General features: G+C 34.7%; 1 protein-coding gene across 2 annotated transcripts; it reads left to right on the plus strand.

The window, feature by feature from the left end:
- The first annotated feature begins 81 nt into the window (after nt 1–81).
- INTS13 (integrator complex subunit 13) lies at nt 82–26,596 on the plus strand. Of its 2 annotated transcripts, XM_053895526.1 has the most exons (18): nt 82–219; nt 435–605; nt 1,564–1,799; nt 3,725–3,799; nt 7,435–7,637; nt 8,004–8,084; nt 8,822–8,912; nt 10,387–10,515; nt 11,905–11,989; nt 14,452–14,541; nt 14,964–15,071; nt 16,145–16,323; nt 17,427–17,597; nt 17,849–18,003; nt 18,341–18,571; nt 20,358–20,497; nt 25,331–25,466; nt 26,236–26,596. In XM_053895526.1, exons 3-18 carry the CDS (start codon nt 1,575–1,577, stop codon nt 26,273–26,275), a joined length of 2,139 nt encoding a protein of 712 aa, XP_053751501.1. In that variant the 5' UTR covers nt 82–219; nt 435–605; nt 1,564–1,574; the 3' UTR covers nt 26,276–26,596. The 2 variants fall into 2 exon arrangements, with proteins under 2 accessions (XP_053751501.1, XP_053751502.1); XM_053895527.1 differs by having other exon boundaries at nt 124–605; nt 14,982–15,071.

The following is a 26,596-nucleotide window of genomic DNA, read 5'->3' on the forward strand; positions in this document are numbered from 1 at the left end:
CCTATTAATCTACTCAGGCTTTGGCTTGGCTTCTCGCAAAGTGTCGCGAGTTTTGACAGGGGAAGCCGGCCTGGGTGGAGAAACCGAGAAAGGGAGGCCGGGTGGAGGCCTGGTGGGAGGGCCTTGCGTTAAGAGAGCGTGGCTGGCTTAGGCGGTGCTGTGGTTGGTACTTCGCTGTTGTGGAGGCTCTATGGTCGCCCGGATCAATCTTCCCAATGGGTTATTGGGAAAATTAGCCGGTAGAAAATCTTGAGCGTCGGAGGCATTTTTTTCTTGGCTCCGCCCTCTTCCTGTTCTGCGAGCTGGGCGTCTGGCCCACCGAGGGGGAAGGGCAGCTTGGCGGGGCTGTGGAAGAGGGCTTTGCGCACGCGCGAGTCAGAGTGTGTGAGTGTTTGTGTTCACGCGCACGCGCGCGCGCTCTTGCATTTAGGAAGCCTGGGAAGGACCGGTGTGCTAGGAGATGAGCGGGGAAAGCATAGTTCCCTGTCTTTGGTACCAGACACTCCTGACTGTGCGCTGACCCTCCCCACCCAGCCAGCAGCCTTTTCCAGAGAGGCTGTGGTCCATAGCCTCTGTTCGTTTTCACTGCAGGACCAGGCACGAAAGTAAGCAAACCTCTATCCTGAGGTCTTCCCTATTCACTCACCTTGTACTTTCCACCCCCCACTCTCCAGCAGAATGTGACTAGGTTTCTCAAAGAAGAGTTTGCATGAAGGGGAAATGTGTTTGAAAGCAGAAGAAAATAGCTAGATCGTATAAAGTCAGTTCGGTTTGATGAACACTTTGCTTACCATGTGCTTTTTGAATGTGGATTGTCTATTCAGTATAAGGTTTTATTTAGCGAAGCAAGGGAGTTTTTATAAGAAAAAGTTTAAAAGTTTCTCCTCTCCAGCTCTGTGAATGGTAGCAACTAAGTTTTCTGTTCTACATGGTAAATTACCATGGTGTTTCAAATACTAAGGGGGAAGAGTTTGAATTTGGGGTCTTTATCCTAATGCGAAGACCCGATATGCAGTTGTCTTAGGAGATGTTTTTTATATTTGGGGCTTTCCTTTTGCTGTCACTCCCCTTTCCTGTTAATTCTGGCTCCCCTCAGCCTTTTTCAGAAGTCTTGAGACTTTTTGGAGGGAAGCCCAAAACTACTGACTTGGGTTAGTTTGGGGGTTTGTGTGTGATGTCAATTAGGAAGAATCATTAGAAGTGTATTTGAAGAGGATTTATCATTTGTTATGTTTGGTATTATGGAAGGCAATCGACCACGGTTATTTGTAAGCATTTTTTCCTGACAATTTTAAGTTCATTCAAAAAGCAAAATTTTGTATGGACTGTAATTTTGCCTGTGACTGGTAGAGTGACAGCTTAATATGGTGTAGCTTATCCCTCAAATTGATAGCTACTTTCTAGTCATGACCTCATTAAATCTTGTTGGATAAATTTCTTTGAATACTGATTATTCATGTTCCCTACCAAATCTTTTTGAGGAAAAGACACTAATTAGGAACAATTTAAGGATATTAAATGTCATGTATAAGACATTTGGCTAATATATTTTATCCCTTACAGGTTAAAACAAAATGAAGATTTTTTCTGAATCTCATAAAACAGTATTTGTTGTAGATCACTGCCCTTACATGGCAGAATCATGCAGACAGCATGTCGAGTTTGATATGCTGGTGAAGAATAGGACCCAAGGAATCATCCCTTTGGCCCCCATATCTAAATCCTTGTGGACTTGCTCAGTAGAATCTTCCATGGAATATTGTAGAATAATGTATGATATATTTCCTTTCAAAAAGCTGGTGAGTGTGAAGTACAAGAAAAATCATGATTTGGGGGGATGGACTTAACTGCCTGTTACATTTTTTAATATAAGAATTTACTATAGATTTAACTTGAAACTGTTTACTACTTTAAAAATGTGGTATTTAGAACTCTTCTTTGCAGTTAATATGTTACGTATGTTTAATTGGGGCCAATAACCATCATAACAGCTAACAGTTATGGTGCGTTTACACATACCAGTCATATCCAAAGTATTTCATATTTATTAACTCCATTAATTCTCACAACAGTCCTATAAGGTAGCTACTGTAATTACTGGGACAATATTTGAAGTGTATAATAACCCGAATAGAACAGGCACTGACCATTGAGAGCTATTGCTGGCCTAAGCAGAAAGGATGTGGGCTGTGGGCAACGTCACATTGTGTTGGTGTGTACGATCTGAATATCAGCCGTGTTTATTATTGCCATGTTGGAGATGTAGAAACTGAGCTAAAGACAGGAAAGTTGTCCTGAGTCACACAGCTAAGTTAGACACAGAACCAGAATTTGAACCTAAACAGGCTGGCTGCTCATAGTGTTAGTGAATGCACACTAAACTGCTGCAGGATTTGGCTGTTAGAAAGAAATGCTCTTAAGAATGCTAAGAGGAATTTGTTTTTATCTACAAGAAGAGAGATTGAAGATTGATAGATTCCAGATATGAAAATTACCTTCAGGTTTCATCATTTCAGCTATTTTATTTTGGGAGAGTCATTTGGTTAGCCACAAGTGGATGATTTGCTTTGTCTCACTTGGAGCAGCCTAGGCTGGGACCTAGCCAGTTCTTAGACTGGCACAGGCAGGGCAGTAACAGTAAGGCTGAACATAGAGAATCTATATATTCAGATATATTCCAAATTAAATGTAAGTTGTTTTTAGTCCTTCAGTAAATTGTGCATTATGTAGGGTAAAAAAATACTAAAGGGAGGATAACTAGTCATTTAGGGTGCAGGCTTTGGTTCAAATTCTGGCTTCATCAGCTACCACAGTGTGACCTTGATCATATTGCTTAATTTCTCCAAGTCTGGTTCTTCCCATGTAAGCGTAACACCTACTTCCTATGATGTAAGATTTCAATGAGATAATGTAACTGAAGTGGCTAGTAAAATGTCCCTGTCAGGTAAGGCTTAGGAGAGAAGGCTACTTATCACATTTATTAGGGGTGCAAAACTAGTATTTCATGGATGGTAGGAAAAAAGATCATGGATTAGATGATATAGTCCAGAGGAAAGAAAGAATCTCACCCTCCTCCAAAAGAACATTCGTCATTTTATGTATTTTCTAATATATCCTTACTAGCATTATCATCTTCTGTGATAGTATTTTTTTGGTTTGCATTGAAGTCCAAATGCACTATTTTGACTTTCAATGCCTTTTGTGATATGGCTACTGCTTATTTCTCTGAGCTTTCCCCCCACCCCTTTGCCTGTTCTGACCTTTTCATCCTTTTGAGGCCTTTGCGTTTGCTGTACCAGGAATTCTCTATCCCCAGCTCTATTTATGGCTGTTTTCTTTTGGTCATTTTGGATTCCCCCCAATTGCCACTATAGACCACCCAACCTAAAGTAGCTAACCAATTTCTTTTTCATAACATTTGTCACTCACTGAAATAATCTTGTGCATTTATTTGTTTGTATTCTTCCCATACTGCCCTCTGTCTTACCACTACCCGCAAACCCCTGACTTTCCCCACATTGTGAGTGATACAACTTTCATTCATCACTGTATTCCCAAATCCCCAGTGCCGAGGATAGCACCTGGCAGATACTAGGCATTCTGGAACTATAAAGTGAATGAATGAATCAGCAAACCAGTTCTAGGAACTGCATATTATTTTAAATATGATGTGATTTCAGTGGAATTGGATGTGAATACTAATTCTGTCTTTGAAATCTATCAGGTGAATTTCATTGTGAGTGACTCTGGAGCACATGTTTTAAATTCTTGGACTCAAGAAGACCAAAATTTGCAGGAGGTATGGTTAGGTTTTGAGCTGTGGCCATTTTTAAAATTATCTGAATGTGGTAATACTTTCTTGAAAGATGATTTAAAAGATTTTTTTTTTATCACTATAGTATTTGCACATAGTTTTAAAACAACTACTACTAAAGGAAAGCCAGCTATCTTCATTCCAGTCTTTCCCCAATTCCTAGAAGCAAACTTTCAACTCTAACTCATCTAGTATTTACTTCCATATTTCAAAATAACAAATTTTTACTGCTATTGATAGAATTCTCAATTTAAACTTTATTTTTTTATCATTATTGTTAGGGAGGAATTAACTTTTATATTCTCTGCCACCCATGCCCCTCTACCTCCCTTCTGCCGTTCCTTCATTTTCTCAGTGTTGTTATGTCAGAATTTTTGTTAATTCAAAATTGCATATTTGCATTATAATATCTGTATAAAGTGTTACTGCTAAGCTAAGTAGTATATGTGGTTATTTCCTTTCTCTCTCTCTCTTTTTAGGTTTTATTGAGGTATCATATAGCACTGTATAAGTTCAAGGTCTAAAACATAATGATTTGTCTTACATATTATTTCCTTTCTTGTGTGACTCTTTGTTTATTCTTACAATTTATCATTTCCTTCTTAATTGCTCAATTTTATGTATATCTGTTGCTGCTTTTCCTCATGTTTCTACAAAACTTCCCAATATTTTTATCATAAATGTATCAGAAATGTAACAGCTTCGTTTTTTTTGTCTTGAAAAACTTGTTGGAGCAGTCTTTTGCTCCAGTTTTAGCTGGCCGCTTAATAGGCCTGGTGCTTCTTAAACATTATTTGTCTAAGGATATTGGGTTTGTGGTAGCTTATGTTCTTTGCTATTGTTGGTTGGATGGAAGACTTCAGTTTATTGGTTTCTTTACTGATGAAGATGTATCTGAGAGACAGCATTAGTGAAATTTTTGGATACATTGTTTGAATTATTTCATGTTAAAATTTTTTGTTAATGGATGGTCTTCAGTGGAGATAATCTCATGTTGTAAATGTGTTTTAAACGGAACATTTTTAAAGAAAATGTGTTTATCCCAGTGTTTGGTCTTAAAATGTTGTGATTAGTATCATCATGTATGTAAACATATCTAACCCTTTATTCTTTTGAGGTAACTCACTCAAGCAGCAGGCTTTTATTGGTTTGGCTTTGCATTTATATCACTCCAGAATGTTCTTTATTCTTTTTTTTTTTTTTTTACTTGAAAAAGTAACATTAAGGATTCTGTACATTCTCCTTGCATTTTCTTTTTGAAATGGCATGTGTTTTGCTTTACTTCTTTCAAGAGGTACTGTGAAAGAAGCTTGAAGTCTCTCTGTTGTGTATGAAAAAAAAATCAGTACAAATTGGCATAGGTTTTCCTTACTGCACCTCTGCAGTGCAGTAAAAGTTGTGCATCTCATAATGGCACATATACCAATGATAAGAGAATTGCTACTTCTCTCTGCTTTCTGAACATGAAGGCACATTGTATCACACTGATTGTTTTTAAGTCGTGAACAGAAGGGGAAACTCCAGTCTAGTTCGGAAGGCAACTGTATAGCAGCTCACTGGTGTTTAAGATTATATGAAATAGTTGACATGTTGTATAAATTATATATAATCTTGGCTGTGTTAACACATTTAATGTTTAGCTTTGGTTATCCATGTCACACCTTTCCCTAGTTATTGTCCACAATCATGAGTAACAAGTGGAATAGATCAAAGACAAATTTGGGGGCTAGAAGGATTTTAGGTGTCTTTTGCTTCGACTCCTTCATTGTGCAGGTGAAGGAATGGAGCCCACAGGGGCTATATGTTGTTTGACTTCTATACCTGGGTCCAGGGCTCTTTCTGTTATGGCACATAACTCTATCCTACACATCTTAAATTTTATCACCAAAAAATGTCAGATTTCAGGAGTTTGGGTCTGATTTTTGTTGGCTAAATTAAATCAAGTTTGCAAGTATTATACTAATGTGGGACAGGTTATGTTAGTATTTTCACTTTTAGGTTAGGAGGAACTGACCAGGGTCACACAGCATTAAAAGGCAGAGCCAGAATTTTAACCCATCTCTGTCTGACCTTAAAAGTTTAAACTTGCTTTCTACTACTTTCTTCAGGACCACAGAATCCCTCCCCTATAAACCTACTTTTTATTGAGCTTCTCCTATGTACCAGAGACTTTATATAGTCATTTATACACAGTCTTTTTTCTTTCTTTTCTGGTTACTTTTTATGAATAGGTAATAACTATATAGTTTAGAAGTAAAATTTACATACATATACATACACATGTACATATGTACACTTCCACATACATGTTTGTGTTAGTAAACGGGAAAACTTTCCAACTCATCCCCTGTCTCAATGAGCGTGCTGGACCCTGCTTACACCAACTTTGCATTCAGTGAATCTTGACATCTCCCATGGTGGGGGTATTTTATTTAACCATAGATACTGGCAAACACTACAGATGAGGGCTTTCCCCACACTTTGGGGAACTGATGTACTAGCACATCACTATTTATCTCCACCACTATTAGTTTTTCGTGGCTCATTCCAGAGTGTCTTTATGCATATACAAAGCAAAGTCCTTCCATTTTGTTCCTTTTCAAGATTGTTTCGGTCATTTTCAGTTCCTTGCAATTCCATATGAATTTTAGAACCACCTCGTCCATTTCTACAAAGCAGTCGGCTGGGATTGTGACACAGATTATGTTTACTCTGTAGTTCAGTTTGAGTAATGTTGCAATTTTAACAATATTATGTCTTCCAACTCATGAACATGGGATGTTTTATATCATTTAGATCTTTAATTTCTTTCAGTGATGTTTTGTAGTTCTCAAGAGTATAAAATTTGCATTTCTTTTGTTGATTTTATTCCAAAGTATTTTATTTTTTTGATGCTATTATATTAGAATTGTTTCCTTTATTTTCGGATTGTCCATTGCAAGTGTGTAGCAATACAATTTGTTTTTGTGTATTGATCATGTATCCTGCAACTTGCTGGACTTATTATTTCTAACAGTTTTTTAGTGGATTCCATTTGACTTTCTACATACAAGATCATGTCATCTGTGATATAGAGATAATTTTACTTCTGGCTCCTTCTATTTCTTTTTCTTAATTGCCCTGGCTAGACCCACCAATACAGTGTGAAATAGAAGTGATGAGAGTGGACATCCTTCTTCTGTTCCTAATCTTAGAGAGAACATGTACAGGCTTTACTATGAAGCATGATGTTATCTGTAGGTTTTCTTAGATGCTATTTTCTGCTTGAGGAGTTTCCTTCTATTTGTAGTTTGTTGAGTATTTTTATCATAAAAGGGTCTTGGATTTTGTGAAATGCTTTTTCTGTGTTTATGGAGATGACCATGTGATTTTTATAAATTGTGTTGGTATTGACATTAATTGATTTTTGGATGTTAAGTCAACTTTGCATTCCTGCGATAAGTCCCACTTTGTCATGGTGTATAATTCTTTTCATATGTTGCTGGATTTGGTTTGCTAGTATTTTGTTGAGGATATTTGTGTCCATATTTTTAAGGTACGCTGGTCTGTAGTTTTCCTGTGATGTCTTTGTCTGACTTGTACATACTCTTGTCAACATAATTATTTTCCCTTTTACTTAGCTAATGGCAGCATTAGCTGCTGTTGGGCCTCCTAATCCACGAGCAGATCCAGAATGCTGCAGCATTCTGCATGGTCTCGTTGCAGCAGTGGAAACCCTGTGTAAAATTACAGAATACCAACATGAGGCTCGTACTCTACTAATGGAAAATGCAGAACGTGTTGGAAATAGAGGACGAATAATTTGCATTACTAATGCAAAAAGGTGAGACATTAATCACAGTAATTCTTTCACTGAGGGAATTTTAATGTCTTGTTGCAGTTTTTACTTAAAAAAACAGGACAGCATGTTAGCGGTTAAGCGTATCTCAGGTGGCCTAATACTGAAGCTGTATTTATCCAGTTCTTAAATAGTCATTTCAGTGAAAGCTGTTTAGATTGTCATCATATGGGTTAATCTGACTTTTTCTCACTAGTTTTCAGCTGGCTGTTTGGTATTGTGAATGAGCATACTGAAGACCGTCCTCACTGAAGTAATTTTAAGTGCCTATAACAACAAGATACTACAGCTAAATAGTGTGTTTAATTTTTTTCTCTTACTGTTTAAAGTTTGTTCTTTTTTATGCCGTAGTGATAGTCATGTGCGAATGCTTGAGGACTGTGTCCAGGAAACAATTCACGAGCATAACAAGCTTGCTGCAAATTCAGATCAGTGAGTATAATCATCAGTGAAATACATATTCCATTTTATAGTCATGTATTTCATTATAATTACTCCAATAATTTCAATAGTAATTGGTAGTATTCCCTTTAATTCTCTACTGGCTCTACTAGTTAGTCAAAAAATGTATATTTGATATTTATGTAGGGAAAACAAAAATAGCTAACAGTTAATTAATCTAGGTTAAGGGTGTATGGGTATTCATTGCATAGTACTTTTCCTTTAGCTTTTCTGTAGGTTTGGAAGTTTCAAAATAAAAATTTTTCAAAAATTAAAACCATTTTCAAAATAAAAGACTTCTAGCATTGAAAATCCTATGTTCTTAGAAATAACCATTTATAGGTAATGGTTAGGATTGCCTGATTTTGTCCTTAAAAATCATTAGTAAAAAAAAAAAGGGAAACAAATGTGTAATATATTCATTTTCTCTGTGGTAGTTATCTATGGAAAATTTTCCTGATTATAAGACATTTTCCTTTATTCTGTTTTTCAAACATACAAGAAAGTATCATATGTGCATTTGAATTAAATTCATATATTTACTAAATGTCCATACAAGTACAGCAATTATACAGTTTTTCTAAATATTTAGCTTTTGTGTTAGTTAACAGTAGTATCTGATTATAGAGATGCACTGTTTTAGTATATTAAACTCTTAATAGTCTACCTACCTGGTTTCTTTACATACTATGTGTTTTTAGATTCTAAGTGAAAAGTTTCTCTTTAAGTCTCATGCAGATTCAGAAGTGTGAACTGGTCTTGATCCATACTTACGCAGTTGGTGAAGACAGCCTTGTGTCTGATCGTCCTAAAAAGGAGGTAAGTGCAGAAGTAATGGAAGAAAAGATCATTGTCATTTATTAATAATAAATGCTGAGAAGGGTTAGCATAAAAATAATCACATTGCCAACATTTTCTGCCAAGAAGATATTTAGAGTTCGCAAAGCCATCTCTGTGGCAAAACACCTAGTTGGGTTCTTCATGTTATAATTGTAGATTTTAAAGTGTTTTCTGTCTTGCTTGCCTATTGAAGTTTAATTAAATGTGTTGCAAAACCATACATAGTGTGTATTGATGCTAAAATTTCAATTACTGTAATGGATTTCATTTGCTTTAATAACTTTTTATTGTATAAAAATCTTTTTTTCCTCATTAGAGGAGTAATACACTTCTTAACAAAAATAGACTCTAATAACAAATTAATTTTACCTATCCAGAGGATAAAAAGCTAAAGCTAATTTTTAATTTTGCTTTTACTTTTTAAATAAATTTGAACAATTTTAAAGGAAAAAATGGGTCTGTTGATTTTCAAATGGATTTCAATCATGTAATATTCTCCCATCAGTGGTCTGTGTTTAGAAATATAGATGCGTGTATTTATATAATTAAACATGTATGTTCTTCTGTTTTTTCTCTTAGCCTTAGTTAATATAAACAGGTGAAGTATTACCTTAGTCTGCATTTTTTGTAGCTAACTGGTATTTTTAGGTCTTTAGCTCTTTCATTGTGTTTTTAGGTGGTTTCCAGTGTAAACCCCTTTTCTGTTAACTTTTTTCTGCCTCTTTCGATAACATGGCAGTATGTTGGCTTTCTTTGTAATAACTGAACATTTATTTGTAACAGATATTATAGATATAATAGGTATAATAGGTAGTGTATACATATTATACATAAGATATATGTATATATACACTTTATCTTGCCATAAAGTAACTTTTGGCTGCCTGATCGCTTTTATTCGTGATGAAATATGTTTGTGGCAGTTCCCGTATTCTTTATAATAAGCAGTTTTATCTGCAGGTGTTTTTCCTCTCCATAAAATTACTTATTTTCTACAGTATTTCTGTGGGCCCTTTCAAATCCATTTTGCATATAGATAAATAGAAGTAAAAATTGTAAGTTAAAATAAATATTTGAATCAAAGACTTGCACTCTGAGTGTCAAGAGGAAAAGGACTTTGCCTGTTTACTGCTGTATCCTCTAATAGCTCATGTAGTTTCTGGCATACAATGTAGTAAGGTCTGCTTAGTACCTGTCTGTTGAATGAATAAATACATGAACATTTCTTGCTAAAATAATAATCATAGTTAATTTATGGGCTTTTTTTACTTTTTCCAAATTCCAAAAACTAAAAATATTTAATATTTATAGACTGAACTAAAATATTTGACACCAGGTCACAATGCATTAACGTTGGTTTTTTTTTCATATGTACATATATATATATATATATATATATATATGTATGTATATATATATATATACATACATATATATTTTTTTTTTTTGGTAGTTATCCCCTGTTTTAACCAGTGAAGTTCATAGTGTTCGTGCAGGACGGCATCTTGCTACCAAGTTAAATATTTTGGTACAGCAACATTTTGACTTGGCTTCAACTACTATTACAAATATTCCAATGAAGGTAGGCAGTACTTTTTCTTGCTATTTTGAAAGTTCTGGTTTGCTTTTTAAATATTTGTTTGACATGTATTATTTATTTTGATTGGACCTTAACTTTTTCTCCCCATATCATATTTTCTGTTTTGCTAGCCCACATTCAGTGTCTTTGACCAGGTCAGTACATAGTGAAAAGCAACAAAAAGGATCACAGAACAAAATTCTGTAGTTTTCTTTCTTGTAAGAGTACTATATATCAGCTTTTTGTTTTTAATTTTGTTCTCATTATTTTCATCAAAATACAATCTCTATCTTAAATGATTATTTTTTCTGTGATTCTTTTCCTGGTTATGTTATTAGATTTTACTCTGTGCATTCTAGTGGATCTTTTATTTCCTGTATTTTTGTTCTTGCTCATCTAGTATGAAGGTGTTTGTAACTAATAGGCCTGATTATAGAAAAAATAGCTCATAGTTTTTAAAAAGTTTATTATACTCTAGCTGAAAAACCAAAGATGTAAGTTTTATGATTTTACTAATGGATTTTCTTAGGAATCTGTTGGTACCTGTTTATTTCCATTATGTCATCATTAAGTTGTCTAGGACAAGCACAGTTTTAAGTCCAATTTCATTGTTTTGCCGCCATATGACGAACACTGAATTTCATGAGAAGTATAATCTATTCATTATTAATTTCCTCCTTATAAAATGGCTGGCTCTTTAATAGAAATTGTAGCCTTATCTAATAGAATGGTTTGGATGCAGAAATTATCAAGTAAAATAGCATAATATATTTTAATATGTATAGTTTCATGAGGTACAAGAAAAATACTCTGAGGGTGACAGATACCTTGTTTTTTAAATTTGATCATATTTGTGTGCGACTTGTGTGACCCTTTCTTCAATCTTTGTCTTTTCCCTGTAAACTGATGTTATTGAAGTTCTTATTTACTATTTAGTGAAAACAAGTTACTAAACTTGTTTATTAGTCTGTATTTACTATTTTATATAACTGGTGTTGCTAATTTCCTGTAGGTATTTAAAGATGCTATTTCCTCCTTTAAACAGCTATTTCACTTTGAATTTGTATAAGCTACTTCAGTTATATTTATAAAATGTATTGGCAAGACAATGCATTTAGAGAAAAAAACTCTAAAATTCTGGAAGAGTCATTTATGTTAATTCTGATGTAAGAAAAATCATTAAATACTTTATTACTTCTATATAGCTAGTAGTTTCATAGAGTTCATATTGCATTGGAAAATTATTGCATCTTTAAATAGATTACTGAGCAAACTGTCCCAATATTATAGCTAATTATTGTTGGGTATATTTTATCTCACTTTAAGCAAAAAGCAAAATGAATAATAACTTCATTATTTTGAAAACTAAATTATTTTAAATTTTACTTTAAGGAAGAACAACACGCTAATACATCTGCCAATTATGATGTGGAACTACTTCATCACAAAGATGCACATGTGGATTTCCTGAAAAGTGGTAAGAAAAGGACATTGAAAAGTTTCATTCTGTAAGATCTAACCTATGAAAGCATACTAACAGCTTTCAGAAGTTTGTCAGTAAACAGACCTGATTGGCTGTAGTCCACCTCTTTCCACACTTATTCCACAATACTGTCTACTAATGGCCATGGAACTAGTGTTCTGTAGAATTTACTTTGGGAAACACTAGCCTCCAGGAACAAATACTGAGATAGCTGGTACAGTCATGTCATAGTTTCTCTTTTGCAAGCAAACCACCTTGGGAAAGCAAGAGGAACAAGAACTGACTTGAAAGAGTGAGAGAGTTCCAACTTGCCTGCATAAAGATCAGTTGTTCTGAAATCTAAATTTGTTGTTTTCTTCTAAAAATTATTCAAGTCAGTAGGTCTCATCACCAATATCATAATTTCTGCAACTCTATTAGCATAACTTGGGAGAAGGCTCTGGAGTTAGTAGATCAGAGTTTTAGCTAAAGCTTTGCCACCAGCTAGCAAGATCTGTATGTATCTAGACTTGAGTTTGCACACTTTAATAAAATAAAGATGCTGGATTAGATGAACTAATCATCCATCCATTCCTAAAAAATTCAGTGAAATTGCCTTTAAGTTTTGACATTTGATTAAATCCTTTCTAATGTTTTCTCTGTAAGTTGATGCTATCAGAGAATTAAATGGTTAACTTTGATAATGTTTTATACATCTTTTTTGAAGTTAGTATCCATCAACCAGTTGTAACATTTGTTCAGTGTATAAGAAATCTTGAAATTAATCTAATACAAATTTGTAATGTGAAAAAAACTATTAAGATAAACAGATGTATTAATGTTTAACAAAGGACTGTAAAGAACTTGTTTTTGAAAATATGTGTGGAAATTATATCACTAACTGAGTTAATACCAACTTTTAAAATACTTTAAAACAAAAAAATGTTAAGAATATCCTTTGTGATGCAAAATATTTCTCTAAGATAGTAATTGACATGTTGTCTGTGTGACACAAGGGAACCATTTGTAAATGCTGTAGTAGCACTATGAATAGGGTGCTGTGGGATCACGAGGGTTGCATGTGATTATGCCTCCGTGACTTAGGCAAGCTTTACAGAGATGACATTAGAGCTGGACTTTGATGAGTAGGCTTACGCTTTAGCTCAGATAGCTTCCGTAAGCTGCAGACCTGTATCCCCTACTGCCTAATTATATCTGCTAGATGTCTCTCCGGCACCTATAACTCAACATTCCCAGAACAACTTAGGAGCCCTGCCCCCTGAACTGGTCTTCTGTCCCCTCTCTTAGTGAATGGCCCTATTGTCTACCCAGTTGTTTAAGGCAGAAACCTCAGTCATCTTTGAGACATCTCTGTATCATTCTTCATATCTAGTCCATCATCACATTTTCTTGATTTTACCTATTAAGTGTCTCCCAAATACATTCATACAACTGCATCTCTACTGCCATTACCATCTCCCTGATCCAGCCTATTATTTTCTTACCTACTATCCCTTAGTAGCCCCTTAAAATGGTGTGTCTCCTCTTGACCTGTGAGCTAGAATAGCTTTCAGAATGCTAATCCTGACCATGTTCCCTTAGCTTAAAACCCTTTATTGTTTTTGTTACCCTTTAGATAAAGACCCAACTGTTTAAATGTCTTACCAGTCCCTGCATTGCCTGGCCTGTCCTCCTTTCCATTTTCCTCTCACAACCCACTCCTGTTTCAGTGCATAGGCCAGAAACTTCATGCTCCTTCCTGTCACAGTATCTTGACATCTGCTGTTTTTTCCTTGCTCAAATGTTCTTTCCTTCATTTCTTTAATTTCTACTTATCCTTTGACAACTGAAACTAGTTTTTTCACTTCTCAAAGAAACCTTCCCTGGTGTCTTAGATTAGGTCAGATCTCTGTGTATAGACGCTCATGGTACTGTACACATCTCCTTCAAAGCGTTGTCAACTTTATAGTCCTCACTTGTTCATTATTATTGTCTTAACATCTGTTCACTCTGTTTTACTATAGACTCCATTGAGGCAAAACATGTTCATTGTTACATCTTTTTATATTTCTTTTCTAGATCCCTCATTTTATCGTTCTCCTCATAAATTCATTAGGATTCAGTTCATTTTAGATTCCTGACACTTTCTTTGAGTATTTGACCATATTATGATTTCATGGTGTCAGAGGAGAACAGTTGTATATTATTAAAATAAACAAAAATTTTTGCTGTTGACTTTCAGTGCAGTGACTGAAATGATTAAATTAATGAGAAATTTGAAGATAATTGAATATTTGTTTTAATCAGAGCTAATATCTAAACTCCTTTTGGTATTATTCTAGGATACTTTATAGAATTGATGTTCTCCCAGAGGTGTTTTCTCCTACAGAGTTTAAACAGTTTTGGAAGTCTTACTTAAGTAAATGATTTGAAGTTTGTGATCTATTTTGTAATGTCTCTCTGGCTTATTTTTAAAGGTGATACTCACATAGGTGGCAGCAGTAGAGAAGGCTCGTTTAAAGAAACGATAACATTAAAGTGGTGCACACCCAGGACAAATAACATTGGTAGGTATTTTAAGGAAATTGAAAGAGGGGTGCCTGGGTGACACAGTTGGTGAAGTGTCCAACTCTTGGTTTCAGCTCAGGTCGTGGTTTCACGGTTTGTGAGTTCAAGCCCCTCATTGGACTCTGCACTGGCAGTGCGGAGCCTGCTTGGGATTCTCTGTCTCCCCTTGCTCTCTTTCCCTCCCTAACTCATGGTCTCTCTCTCTCTCTCTCTCTCTCTCTCAAAATAAACTTAAAAAAAGAAGAAAGGAAAGGAAAAAAGAAAAAGGAAAGGATAAATCAAGAGGTTCTTAAAGTGGGTATATGTAGGGATCATTAGTTTATTTTTGAATTTATGTTTTTCATTGTTTTAGGGGCTCAACGAACATTTTTTCCCCCTCTTTTAATTGTGGAAATAATTCCTTTATATTCTTTCAAATCAGTGTTTTCTCCCATTTCAGAATTACACTATTGCACTGGCGCTTATCGAATTTCACCTGTAGACGTAAATAGCAGACCTTCCTCCTGCCTTACTAATTTTCTTCTAAATGGTAATTTTCAACATTTAATTGTTTGGGCTGAAAATATTACAAGTGAAGTTATTAGTAAGGATATGTGAAAATCTGTACTCTGGAAAGCTCTTTTAAGATAACCTAAAACTGTTTTATCTTCGAAAATTCTTCTAAAGTTACCTAATTGTAAATACCCTTTTAGAAATTTTATTAATGTTTAAAAAAAATAAGATAACTTTATGTTTTCCATATTGTCATAAAAAGTTTTATTTAAATATTTTTAAGTGTTTTTAATTTTAAAATTTGGCTGTTAGAGTCTAAGTTGATTTTTTTGGTAGAATAATATAGACTACCCTGGCCTGTTAAATGTTAAATTGCAAAGTATATATAGACCTCTTTTTGCACACTGTACCTTAATCATAAATAAACATTGCATTTTCAGTATTATGCCATATGATTCTTACCTATATGACTCTTAAGTCTGTGGTTTCCTTGTGTGAAAATTAAAAAAAAAAAAATTGGAGTCCATTTACTAAATTTAAATTCTTAATAGCTTCTCCAGTTGATTCTTCTGATTGACTAGATTTGAAACCACTGATGTGATGGGTCAAATTTAAGCAAAATTTGATTTTAAGACTGTGTAACGTGTAGATTAAATAACCTTTGGTCATGTGAAATAGAAAGTAGTTATGGTAACTGTGCTGATAAGGAGGTATTGTGCAAGTACATTGAGACTTTGCTTTCTCCCCCAAATGTTGTGTAGCTTTGGTAGCTAGAGAGTTATCCAGCAGTTGTCTCACTGTTCTTCTTGATGTCCAGGAGAAAGATTGTATGTACTTGTAATGTATAAAGAATGTAACCAAACATTGTACCAGAGACCACTATACTTACTTTGGAAAACTGTACAACTATGTAAGCTTTGAGTGACCAAGAGAAAGCTAAGGCTAGAATTCAGACTTTTAGGACTTGAAATGCAGATATACTGAATTAGCTATGCTGCCTAAAATATGAGGTTTAATAAATAAAATGAAAAATCTAGACATAAATAATGAGGAAAAAAATAACAGCCTATATGAGCTTCATCACTGATAGAGTAATCTTGCTTTTGACAGGTCGTTCTGTTTTATTGGAGCAACCACGAAAGTCAGGTTCCAAAGTCATTAGTCATATGCTTAGTAGCCATGGAGGAGAGATTTTTTTGCATGTCCTTAGCAGTTCTCGATCCATTCTAGAAGATCCACCTTCAATTAGTGAGGGATGTGGAGGCAGAGTTACAGACTACCGGATCACAGTAAGATTCTAATACTTATAAATTTTATGTTTTGAGCCTGCCATCATTCAGCAAATATTTATTAAATGCTTATTACATGCTAAGCTCTGTGACAAAATGGGGTTTGGAGAAGTTCATGACTTATTATTTTAATTAGGTGACTTTCCTGCCATACTTGCTCAAAAGAACTATTTATCACTATGTGGTCTTCGTTATGTATTCAGTGTATATCGAGAAGTATATGGGTAGCATTGATACCTGGAATTATAGGAAAGAATGGAAATTGACTTGAATATTTCAGGTGGAAGTTTACCTTGTGGTAACTTAATGGCAAATAAAAACAGTTCAATGTTTGGATTGCTATTTTGAAATAACACTAAATTTTTGTTGTTTAAAGATATATACAAAGAAATTGTGTCTATTTTGGGTAGAAATCCTATTCTCATTTTAATTTTTCAGTTCCCCTCCTCTTTTATATATTTAGTACTTTATGGTTGTCTACTTTGAGGTGGTGGTGGAAATTAAATGTGATTCATATATAGGAATGTACTTGGTAAATCACAGAAGTGTTATAGACTATAGGTAATTATTTTTGATTAGGCTTTTATTTATTATTTTTATATCTTTTTTAATAAGGAGAAAATAAGTATTCTTTGCAGAAAATTTAGAGAATATAGATATCTTTTTTTAATCAAAAACAATAGCTGTAAATTACCTATAATTCCATCATTCATAGATAACCACTGTTAACATTTTGATGTTATGTCAAGGTAATTTTTAAATAAGCATTGGTATCCTAAGATGATTAACTCCTTCCCTTATCTATAGATGATATAAAAGAGTTAAATTATAGAAGTGAAGAAAAATGAGTGTTCTTGGTTTTTAAAAAGTAGAAAGAACCGTGAATGCATTGATGTTTGAGCCTTTCTTCCATCTCCATTGTAATAAAGGCTGATAGACTTCATGTTCAAAAAGATGGGGAGAATTAGTAAGGGAACTGTTAGAGAAAATACTTTGTTGCGTATCACAGGAGAGAAGGCATCAGGGCAACAGACTATTACATGTAATCCATACTAAAACATAAGAAAATAGTTTCTAATTTTATTTTATTTGGTTATCATTAGGATTTTGGTGAATTTATGAGGGAAAACAGATTAACTCCTTTTCTAGACCCCAGATATAAAATCGATGGAAGTCTTGAGATCCCTTTGGAACGAGCAAAAGATCAGTTAGAAAAACACACCCGTTACTGGCCTATGATTATTTCACAAACCACCATTTTTAACATGCAAGCGGTAAGTATTAAATAGTTTTCAACCTTTCTTTTTGATTAGTTATATGTTTTTTACAGATAATCATTTCTCAAGCAAAGAATGAAATATATGAGTTTGCTACAGTTAAAGAATTAGTAATAGAAAATTGAAATGATGAATATAGGTTATCTCACTATGGTGATGTTTAAAATCAATTGAAGTTCTCCCTAAATGCTTTGATATTTGTTTTTCAAGACAGATTTTCTTTTTATTTCTTAAAAAAATTCTAACAGGTAGTTCCATTAGCCAGTGTTATTGTGAAAGAATCTTTGACAGAAGAAGATGTGTTAAACTGTCAAAAAACAATATACAACTTAGTTGATATGGAAAGAAAAAATGATCCTCTACCTATTTCCACAGTTGGTACGAGAGGAAAAGGGCCTAAAAGGTAGCTTTTTTCCCTTGCTTTCTCTATATATCACATTTACTTGATGCAGACTGTTTTTTAAGCTAACTTATTTCATATTGTAATTTATATGATTGAAGGTATATATATGTGTGTGTGTGTGTATACATAAGTGTTCATACGTATATGATTGAGATGAAATGATATAAAATCTAAAATAGCAGAATCGGATACATTATAACTTAGAATTACACCACTGTCTAAGAAGAAAGAGTCTGTGTTTAATGATTCCTTTTACTTTATTTTACCAGTAGCAAGTGATACTTCAATATTATTTAAAGAGTATTTCTAAAAACGTCATTTTCAATCTTTACTTCAGAGACGAACAGTACCGTATCATGTGGAATGAGTTAGAAACCCTTGTCAGAGCTCATATCAACAACTCAGAGAAACATCAAAGAGTGTTGGAATGTCTGATGGCATGTAGAAGCAAACCCCCAGAAGAAGAAGAACGAAAGAAACGAGGAAGAAAGAGAGAAGACAAAGAGGACAAATCAGAGAAAGCAGTGAAAGATTATGAACAGGAGAAATCTTGGCAAGATTCGGAGAGGTGACTTGTTGATAATGTAGGACCGTGGTGCCTTTTGGCACATCACATGCTGCATGTAGCACATTCAAACATTCATGTAATAGTAGTTCACTTAATGTGTGTTTGTTTCATTATCTAACTATAATTTTTTCATTCTTAAAATCTGAAATATCCTGGGCTTAAGAATTACAGGGATTTTTTGTTTGTTTGTTTGTTTTGCTCTTAGGGGCAAAGGTAGTGTTGAATTTTTTAACGAACTTCTGCAAATCATAACATACCATATTTGATATCAGTATTTGCTTTATGTGTTATGAATATCAAAGACATGGTTTCATTTGTTCAATAAATACTGAGTGCCTGTGATGTGTCAGGCATTTGGTATTAGATTCTTGCCCTGGAAGAACGTACAGTGGTTATGATAGAGACAGGCATGTAGGTCATGGGTTACAGCAAAGGGTGGAAGAGCTGCTATAAAAATAGGCACAGGATATCCTTGGGAGCACAGAGGAAGAACATAGTCTTACTTCTGAAACCCTTCCTCAGTAATACACTCTTTCCTTAGTTTGTGATTTGTACGGTTATATCAGAAAAAGTAAGAAAGTCTTCGAAATGAAAGAATCATAACATTTCAGCTGGCTTTGTCTTCTACCTCTTTGCTAGTAATCAGCAAAAAACCAGGTAAATATTATAATGGCAATGTTAGTAAGGTCCTTAGAAACAAAACAGTTTACTGTGGAAAATTTCAAACATATACAGTAACAGAACAAATAGCTACTCATTTATTTTTAACAGTTCATGGCAGATCTCATTTCGTATCTGTCCACAACCACTCACCTCACCAGCACCACCACTATGCCTCCCACATGGGAATATTTTGAAGCTAATTCTAGAAATCCTATCATTTCATCCAAAAATAAGTAGAACATTTTATTCTCTTTGACAGTAGAAGTTCATTTCTTTCTTAGGGCTACTGAACTTCTGAGACAGAATCAGCTCACTTTAAGAAGAATGGGGGGAAATATTCTCTTTCAGACACCACCGATCTTTATATATATGTTGAAAGTGTTTCTGTTCTCTGATGAAACTCAAAATGAGCTTGGAGTTAAGTTCTTAATTTGTGGAATGTAAATACATTTCCACAGCACATAAATTAGGGCACAAATAGTACATTTTTTTAATCTTATTTGTAATTTGAAAGAGTATTTTGTCCATATTTGTAAAAATTAAAACTGACATTTCTTCCAAAGATCACATTTCTGACCTCTTTAACTTTAACTTCTTAAATTTTCTCCCATTTTTTCATATTTTACAGCCAACTATATTAATTATTAAATTATGATGATGAAGGAAAAGGGAAATCTGTGTTTAATTCAGTCAGTTCTCTTACCTGATTTTAGGTTGAGATTTGTATTTTCATTAGTTTCTAGGTTTACTTTGTGAGAGCAGCTATCTTTTACTAAAAGCAGTATACAAAGTCTAATTATTGAGAGCCATTTAGAGTTCTAAAAATTTAAACTATGGAACATCTGTCTGGGTGGCTCAGTCGGTTAAGCATCCGACTTCAGCTCAGGTCATGATCTTGTGGTTCGTGAGTACGAGCCCTGCATTGGGTTCTGTGCTGACAGTTCAGAGCCTGGAGCCTGCTTCAGATTCTGTGTCTCCCTCTCTCTCTTGTCCCTCCCCTGCTTGTGCTCTTTCTCTTGTCTCTTAAAAAAAATGAATAAACGTTAAAAAATAAAAAAAACATAAAAAATAATAAAACCAGTAAAATTTAAACTTTAGATTTTATTGTGTGTCCCTCTAACAGATTAAAAGGAATCTTGGAACGTGGAAAAGAAGAGTTGGCTGAAGCTGAGATCATTAAAGATTCACCCGATTCCCCAGAACCTCCAAACAAAAAGCCCCTTGTGGAGATGGATGAAGCTCCACCAGTAGAAAAATCAAAAGGTAGGGTAGAGCTGTGGGGGTAGCTGTGTTTGTAAACAGTTTTCCAGTTTAGTTCTGTTTTCTGCGGTGTCATTTAATGTTGTTTGTTGCCTATATGAGGAAGAGCTACTAACTGTTCCCGGATGTTGTTGAGGAGGTTCTGTTTACAGCCTTGGAAAATGCAGGCAGTGAATTTATTTCTTGACATTAATGAAAAAGTAGTGTCATACCTTCATTAATGAAGCCTGTGGAAAATAAGCACTTTCCCTACAAAGTCTGTGTTTTAAGAAATTTTAATTCTGTGAACTTGAATTCATTTATGTTCCTGACTCTATACTAAGTGTGCTGGGTTTAATGAAGACAGATTTCTTTTCCCTAAACTGCTTACTGAACTTAAGGAAAGCTCTTACATTACCCATCTATAAAGTGGTGTCAGTGAGTTTCAGTAAAGGTATTATAAATAATATTTTCACTGTAAAAAAAAAAACTCATAATGTTTTCATTTCATTTTATCTCTTATTTATAGACTGAAATGCTTCATTTCTTCTTGAAGGAATTTTGGGTAGCAGGGCTGTGAATTGGGTTTGGGAGCTCCTGAAATCATTGTAGGCTTTAGTTGTCTTGAAGATAAACTAGATTTAGGCCTTTTAGGATAAATGACAAATAGATAAAAGGATTGTTTGGTTTCTTGCCACTATGCCTCTCCTAAGCAATAAGACCCAGGGGCTGGCCATATTGCACTTATTGGCATTTCATCCTAGAGAGAAGCCTTGTTTGTTTTTATATACTCCTTCTGGAGGGAGGGAGGGAGAGAGGGGGAGAGAGAGAGAGAGAGACAGTGTGTGTATGTGTGTGTATGTATGTATGTGTATATATATATACACATACTATATATATAGTGGTACATGTAAAATATTCTCCTTTCACTGATTTCTTTGGAGCCAGAGATAAGAGCGATCTTATCATACTTGCTTTCAAGCATTTGCCAGGGTTCCTGGAAAGTAAATAAATGTCTTGATAAATTGTTCTATTTTTCATAGGCCAAAATATGCCACTGTTGATTAGGATGAGAAATTTAGGTTTAATCTAAACAATGCATTAATGTTGCTTGTAAAATAGAACTCCAAAAATTATTTATTAGTGGCAAAAAGTTGCAAGCAACCAAAACACTGTTAGGAAGAAAATAACTAAATGATGGTGTGTCCATAGGGCAGAATTTATATAGCCCAAGAATAATTATTGCTACAAATGCCCACTGTTTCCTCTTGCTAATGCTAATGTTCCCTCTTCCCCCTTTATTCCAGTGTATCATTCAGATTTCAGCTTAAGCAAGTCTTTTTTCAGGAAGGACTTCCTTGATCTCTGTTCACAATTAAGTTAGGTGCTTCCATTGCACCCCAGGATTACACTGGAGTAGCACTTAGAGTCCTGCATTGACATTGCTTATTGACATCTTGCCTCAGCTACTAATTGGAAACATTTTAAAGGATGGGCTTTTTATTTTTTAAGTAGGCTCCATATCCAGCCTGGAGTTTGAACTCATGACCCCGAGCTCAAAAGTCTCATGCTCTACTGGGGTACCTGGGTGGCCTCAGTCGGTTGAGCTTCTGACTTTGGCTCAGGTCACAATCTCGTGGTTCGTAGGTTTGAGCCCTGCGTCAGGATCTGTGCTGACAGCTCAGAGCCTAGAGCCTGCTTTGGATTCTGTGTCTACCTCTCAGTCTGCCCCTCCCCTGCTCACGACCTCTCTCTCAAAAAAAAAAAAAAAAAAAAAAAGCTCATGCTCTACCAACAAAGCTAGCCAAGTACCCCAATGCTGGGATTTTTAAAAATTTACTCTTAATATCACTACCACTCAATGCAGTCCTGGCCCATAGTAGAAGTTCAATTATTGTTTGTTGAATGAATAAATGAATGAATGACGTAAAGAAAAAAAAAAAAAACAGGCTACAAAACCATATATACCATTATTTCCATTTTGTTTAAAAAAAAAAGTTCATATCCACACATACACTTGCTTGTCACTTTAAATTAAATAGATCCCTGATGCTTCACACACTGGAAACACTATATAGAGTGGCCCATATGAAAAGCAACTTGGTTTCAAACAGAAACCATGTCTCTTTTGAGCAGCAGCTTATACAGGCCTTGTATTATATACTTCAGTTTCATCTGTTTTGGAAAATGACTTCCCAGGACTGTCCAAAGTGAATTTTGTGCCTGATACATACTCTACATATAAGGTTGGGCTATTCCAAACATGCTTTCTGGATTGGATGAAAATCTGTTCAGCTTTTTGTACAACGCAATAGCAGAAAAACTGAAGTGTAGTTTTATTGATATAGATTGCCATTGAAAAAAACTAGAATATTTATAGGTGTTAGAGCAGTGGTATTATGGATGATTTTATTTTCTCCTTTATATGTTGTTTAAATTTTAACTAATGAACATGTATTAGTTTTATAGTGAGAAAAAGTATTTTTGTTCATTCAGTTTTGGAAAATGTGTATGCAGTAATTTTAACTTTTTTTGGTGTGCAATTCTGTGAATTTAGACAATGTATATAGTTGTATATCAATTGCACCACAGTCACGGTATAAAACCGTTCTGTCACCCCCAGAGATTCTCTAGTACTGCTCCTTTGTAAGCACCCTATACTTCCCTTGTCCCCAGTCCCTCATAATGGTTGATGTGTTTTCCTTCCTATGATCTTGCCTTTTTCAGAATGCCATTTAAAGTGAAATCTTAAAGTATGCTGCCTTTTGAGGTGGACTTATTTGATAAAGCATAATGCATTTGCGATTCATCTGTGTTGTGTGTTTGTCAGTAGTTTTTTTATTCCATTGTATGTGACTAGCTTTATTAGAATCTCATTTTTCCAAACTGGCTGATTATTGTGCACCAGAAATTAGTGAGAGTTCTGGTGGTTCTGTATCCCCAACAGTACTTGCTGGATTTTTTTCTTCTCTGACAGGTATAAAGTAGTTTTTCAGTGTGGGTTTAATTTCTATTTCCCTCATGACTGATGATGGTAAGCTTTTTTTCATTCGCTTATTTTCCATCTGTATATATTTTTCTACTAGAAGGTTCATTCAGGTATCATAGTTATATCTAAATTGGACTGTTTAAGAGTTTTTTTCTTAGATTTTGAGAATTCTTTATTTTTTCTGGATATAAATGCTTTGTTGGATATGTGGTTTGCAAATGTTTTCTCCCAGTCTGGTTTGTGTTTCTAACAGTGACTTGCAGAACAGAAGTTTCTAATTTTGATGAGGTCCAATATATCAAGACTTTTTATATGGTTGTACTTTTGGTGTTATCTATAAGAAATCTTTGCGTTGCCCAAACTCACAGAGGTTTTTTCCTACATATTCTTTTATAACTTCTGTACTTAGATTTTACATTTAGGCCATGAACCATTTTGAGTTCATTTTTTTATTTTTTCCATATGGTAGAAGATATGAGTCAGTGTTCCCTTTTTTTTGTGTATGCAGTGTCCCAATTGTTCTGGCAGCATTTGTTGAAAAGACTGTTTTTCCTTCATTGAATTGCCTTTGTATCTTTATCAGAAATCAATTAATTTGATATGTGGAAGTCTATTTCTGTTTTTGCTTTAATTGTTTTAATTTTATTTTTAAGAGAGAGAGAGAGGAGGAGGAGGGGCAGAGATAGAGGGAGACACAGAATCTGAAGCAGACTCCAGGCTCTGAGCTGTCAGCACAGAGCCTGACGCGGGGCTTGAACTCATGAACTGTGAGATCATAACCTGAGCTGAAGTCAGATGCTTAACTGACTGAGCCACCCAGGCACCCGTTTTTGTTTTTTTAATGTTCCATTGATCTATGTATCTGTCGTTTTGCAATACAATACTGTCATGATCACTATAAGCAGAATCTTAAAATGAGGCAGTAAGTCTTCTTTTTTCTACTTTTCAGAATTGTTTTAGCTGTGCCAGTGCTTTCTCTTTTCATACTGTGCTGAAGAGATAACATAGCAAGCTTGAAGCTGTTATCTTAAAGCCTGCTTGCAAGTTTGGCCCTTGTTTGGCATCTGACAACTTGGCTTTTAAAACATTCCCTAAATGATGAAGTTATTTTGTCTTACATCTGAGGTGAACACTTACTTTCCACCTAGGAGTATGGAATTTTGGTAATTGTAGTTTGGCAGAGGATGCATTTGTGACCAGTTCTTAATAAAAACCCAGGACTCTGAGTCTCAAATGGGCTTTCCTGGAAGAAATATTGTATATCCATGGCTGCATGTTTGCTGCTGGAGGGAGTATGCACTTGGGGTTACCCCTCACTCTAGGGAGAGAGCATGGAAAGCCTGCAAGTGGATTCTTTTGCCCTTTGCTTAGTGTATCTTTTGCTCTTACTGATCTGGCTGTGTATCCTTATTGTGTTGCTGCCGTGATTCTTGGTTGTGACTGTAACTTGGCTTAGTTAATTGAATCCTTCCAGCAAATCACCAAACTAGTAGCTGGTCTTGGGGACCCGTAAACATTTAGAATAAGGAAAAGATTATATTGCTTTAATTATATAAAATTAGCGATGGTAAATTAAAGGTAAAATTTTTTAATTTGTAAATTTGGGGGCCGCCTGAGTGGCTCAGTCAGTTAAGCATCTGACTTTGGCTCAGGTCATGATCTCATGGTTCATCGGTTCAAGCCCCACATCGGGCTCTGTGCTGACAGTTCAGAGCCCACTACAGACCTTCTGTTTCCCTCTCTCTCTGCCCCTCCCCTGCTCACGCTTTGTCTCTCTCTCTCTCAAATACATTTTTTTTTTTAATTTGTAAATTTTGAGGTAATGAATTATTACACCTTTTTCCTCTTCTTTCACACTGTAACACCAGGGCCAGTGTCCTTATTATCCCTGTGGAGTAATAGAATCAATACTGCCAATTCCAGAAAACATCAGGAGTTTGCTGGACGTTTGAACTCTGTTAATAACAGAGCTGAATTATATCAACATCTTAAAGAGGAAAATGGGTTTGTATTATTTATTGTAGAAATTGGTTTTGTGAATTGCTTTAAGTTAAAAGTAATAAACGTTGCTTGTTTGTAGTGTTCAGTGATTTTTTTATTACTAATGTAATGAGCTGATATGTGTTACCTCTAAAGAGAAAAAATCTACTTCCTTCGGTTCTTGGTACTTATAAAAGACTTGATTACGTTGATCATAACCTTGAAAATATATATTCCTTAGAGCATTTCATTGCTCAGTAAGCATCACAGAGGGAAAATTGGGGAACACTTGATATACAACACTGAATCTGTATAAAATAATGGGGGAGAAAAACTTTCCTGTTAAGTAATACAGTATTAGGAATATTGACTTTAATTGAACAAGTCTCAAGTCTGATTATTTTAATATCCTTTTTGGAAGACCTCTTGAAAATGTATTGGTAAAGGAGTTTCTTTACTAGAAAAGGGGAAAAGGAAGTACATTTTTGACTAAATGGTAGAGGTTTTTTTCCTTAGCTTTAAGTTTGAAGAGGTATCATGAAAAAAGTAGCCTTTGAAATGAAACCTTGGGAAGGGGACTTACTTCCTCTAAGCTTCAGTGTGCATCCGTCTGTGGAACCAGGAACGTAAGAGTAGCAGAAGAATCCTAACTGTAGTCCTTTTCTAAAGGACGGATGTTCTTTTGTCCTGTGAATATATAAACAGTTTAATTTTGTGTGAAAGTTGGAGAAAAAATATGGGCAATTATTGAATGTTTTATTTTAGCAACTCATTTTTCTCTTCTGTTTTTCAGAATGGAGACAACAGAAAATGGCAAAGCCAGCCGGCAGTGAAGAATGACTTGAGGAACTAAAATTTACTATATTGCATACATATTTTGGGCAGAATTTGATATAAGTACTTTTACAGCAAGATTGTATAGTTATGTTGCCTGGACTGGTTTTTACATTTTTAAAATATTTCAACTGACTTTATCTTTTTTGTATTAATTGTAAAATTGGCACATATATCAAAAATATACATTTGAAATTTGTCCTCCCAAATCACACAAATTTATTTTATGGTAAACAATGTTCCCTCTGGAAATGTTTTTTAAAAAATTCTTAGGCTTCTCTTTGCCAAATAAAAACTATTAAAATTTCTGAAATGTAAAA

Source organism: Panthera pardus, unplaced genomic scaffold, assembly GCF_024362965.1.
Source record: "Panthera pardus isolate Hobbes unplaced genomic scaffold, ASM2436296v1 HiC_scaffold_6, whole genome shotgun sequence".
NCBI classification, from domain to species: domain Eukaryota; kingdom Metazoa; phylum Chordata; class Mammalia; order Carnivora; family Felidae; genus Panthera; species Panthera pardus.

Excerpts from the sequence above, each read along its gene's own strand:
- INTS13 (XM_053895526.1), top strand. The coding sequence starts at position 1,575 with ATGAAGATTTTTTCTGAATCTCATAAAACAGTATTTGTTGTAGATCAC. Across the intron at positions 8,085-8,821 it reads CTTGCTGCAAATTCAGATCA|TCTCATGCAGATTCAGAAGT; the intron begins GTGAGTATAATC and ends TTTCTCTTTAAG. Across the intron at positions 17,598-17,848 it reads CCATTTTTAACATGCAAGCG|GTAGTTCCATTAGCCAGTGT; the intron begins GTAAGTATTAAA and ends AAATTCTAACAG.